This window comes from Hipposideros armiger, unplaced genomic scaffold (assembly GCF_001890085.2).
Source record: "Hipposideros armiger isolate ML-2016 unplaced genomic scaffold, ASM189008v1 scaffold_668, whole genome shotgun sequence".
NCBI lineage: Eukaryota > Metazoa > Chordata > Mammalia > Chiroptera > Hipposideridae > Hipposideros > Hipposideros armiger.
Genome location: NW_017732018.1, coordinates 8314 through 10494, shown reverse-complemented (window position 1 = coordinate 10494; position 2181 = coordinate 8314). Strand labels below are relative to the sequence as shown.

The 2181-nt window shown below is 29.6% G+C and overlaps 1 protein-coding gene across 1 annotated transcript in view; it reads right to left on the bottom strand.

The window, feature by feature from the left end:
• The window catches only part of SMC5 (structural maintenance of chromosomes 5), a gene marked incomplete at its 5' end in the record, with an annotated part of 35251 nt that extends 33480 nt beyond the window's left edge, over nucleotides 1-1771 (bottom strand). Inside the window, one exon of the mRNA XM_019626366.1 lies at nucleotides 1617-1771. Within this exon, the coding sequence (XP_019481911.1) occupies nucleotides 1617-1771 (155 nt within the window). The remainder of the gene's footprint in view (nucleotides 1-1616) is intronic.
• Between the last annotated feature and the right edge of the window lie 410 nt (nucleotides 1772-2181).

Below are 2181 nucleotides of genomic sequence, written 5' to 3'. Positions count from 1 at the left end.
TAGTACTAATTCCGTGTCTATCAGGGTGTTTTTAATTCTTTTATTTATGCTTATTAGTTAAAACTGTAAGTCTAGAAATCAATAACAATATCTGTATGTAAAATAATTTCCTGGAATACGATAATCAGTTTTGTTGAACTTAGGACGAACTTGCAACTATGAAGAGTTCTTGGCCTTCTATGATATGTAAATATTGTAAATTTGTTACTCGTACATAAAATTTATTGTACCTTGTATCTAGTTTTTGTGTTTTGTAATTATTTGTTACATAAAATTTCTTGTACCATAATATGTTAAAAAATAAACGCTAAAATTCCTTTATAATACAAAAAACAAATACCTAAATGTAAACAAATAAAATTTTGCATTAAAAAATTAAAATGAAAGATTTTTTCCCCTGAATGTTTGGGCCAAACACATGTGTGCACATTATACATGGCGAAATACGGTATATGACTAAAATTTTAAGTTTACAAATTGCTAATTTGTGTATGAAAATGATAGCATTTCAACTAAATCTTGAAGGGTTAAGTGTGTGTGGGAACACAGCTGAAAAGAGGTGATAGGAAAGGTGAAGGGTAAAAAAAACAGAGTATAGCTTTTTATCGCCAAGATTCAAATATAATTTAAAATGTCAATATATGCCAGGTAGTCATCCAACTTGATAATAGGCTATTATTAGAAAACCAAGTAACAAGAGGATGACAAATCTAATCAAGTTCTAAGTATTATTTTGAGGCTGGCATTTTAATAAAAATTTGTTGACAATTACACTTGATTGCAATTAATTATATTAAGGATCACAATATTTTTTCTTATGTTTTCTTCCAATCTTTATCAGGTTAAGTAATACAATACCTGTGTACAAAATATATATTTCCTTCTTGATCTGCCAAAAATATTCTAATAGTACATACCTGAGCAAGAAGAGAATACAGTATTATGCATATTAATTTTGCTAATATAAGATATAATAAAAGAAAACTATGAAGTGATTTAATAAAGTATGATATTACATGAGTTACAGAAAAACAGAACTTTTCATGAATCCTGCAAGGATCTATAGTACATTCTTTTCTAGAATAAAAGAAGTTATCCAGCAAAAACAATCCTTAAGTCATTTTGGGGTAAGTTTTGATTCATATTATATATAAGAGCTATCAAATGTTTATGAGGTCAAGAAACTGTTTCACTCAGAAACCTCAGTTTTTGTAGCAGGTGGTTTTCTTGTCTATCTTCTGTCAGGTGCCTCATGTCAACATAATTATTTACAGCAGTTTTCTAGTTTTCTATCCCTTTGGCAGCACATAATCTATTGCCTACTATGAGCTAAGAATAGCAATTGCCAGAAGCAACCAGCTAACCAAGTTAATTTTATACATGATTCTTAGTTAATAAGGAGCCATTTTCATTACTTCTAAAAAAGTTCACAGTGTATTGATCAAGAGTCCTTTAACAAACTTGTGTATGGATTAAGCAGTATACCAGCTGCCCCAAGTCTGATAACAGAAAACCATGGGTGTAAATAAGACAAATAATTCTTAAAACAACAAAAATCTATGATGATTACAATAATAAAACTAATGGAGTCTACCAAGATGAATAAAATGTCTTACCATAAGCATTATGGGCTCATAGACTCCTTGCTTAAATTTGTCTCTGTTATTTCTCAGCCACAAAACAGCATCGTATGTGTCACGGTATCTCTGTCTCAGCTTATCTTCCTTTTGATTCATAAGATTGTCAAATTGTACAATCTGATCATTCACACCTAAAATTGGACAATAAATCAAGGTATTGTTTCTCTGAAAACTTTCATTAGTAAATTATACTATTAATAATACAAAACAATATCTTGGATCCACATGTTACAAACACCACTCTGCAAGTACCCAGCATAGTCAGTAATACTGTATCTTCTTTTGTCATTTAACAATTGTCAATAGTTTTTTAATGTATGCACCCTGGACAAATCATCCTCAAGTTTTCAAAGACCTGGGATAAAAGATAATCTTTAAGCTATTGAAAATAAATAGGCCACATGCAAAAGAATGAGAAAACACTAGATTTCCAATCGGGAGACAGTCACAATAAGCATTCAAAATTATGAGAGAAAAATTATTTTCAAATTAGATTCATATATACAACAAAATTGAGGAAAGGAAATAATGGAATAAAAAT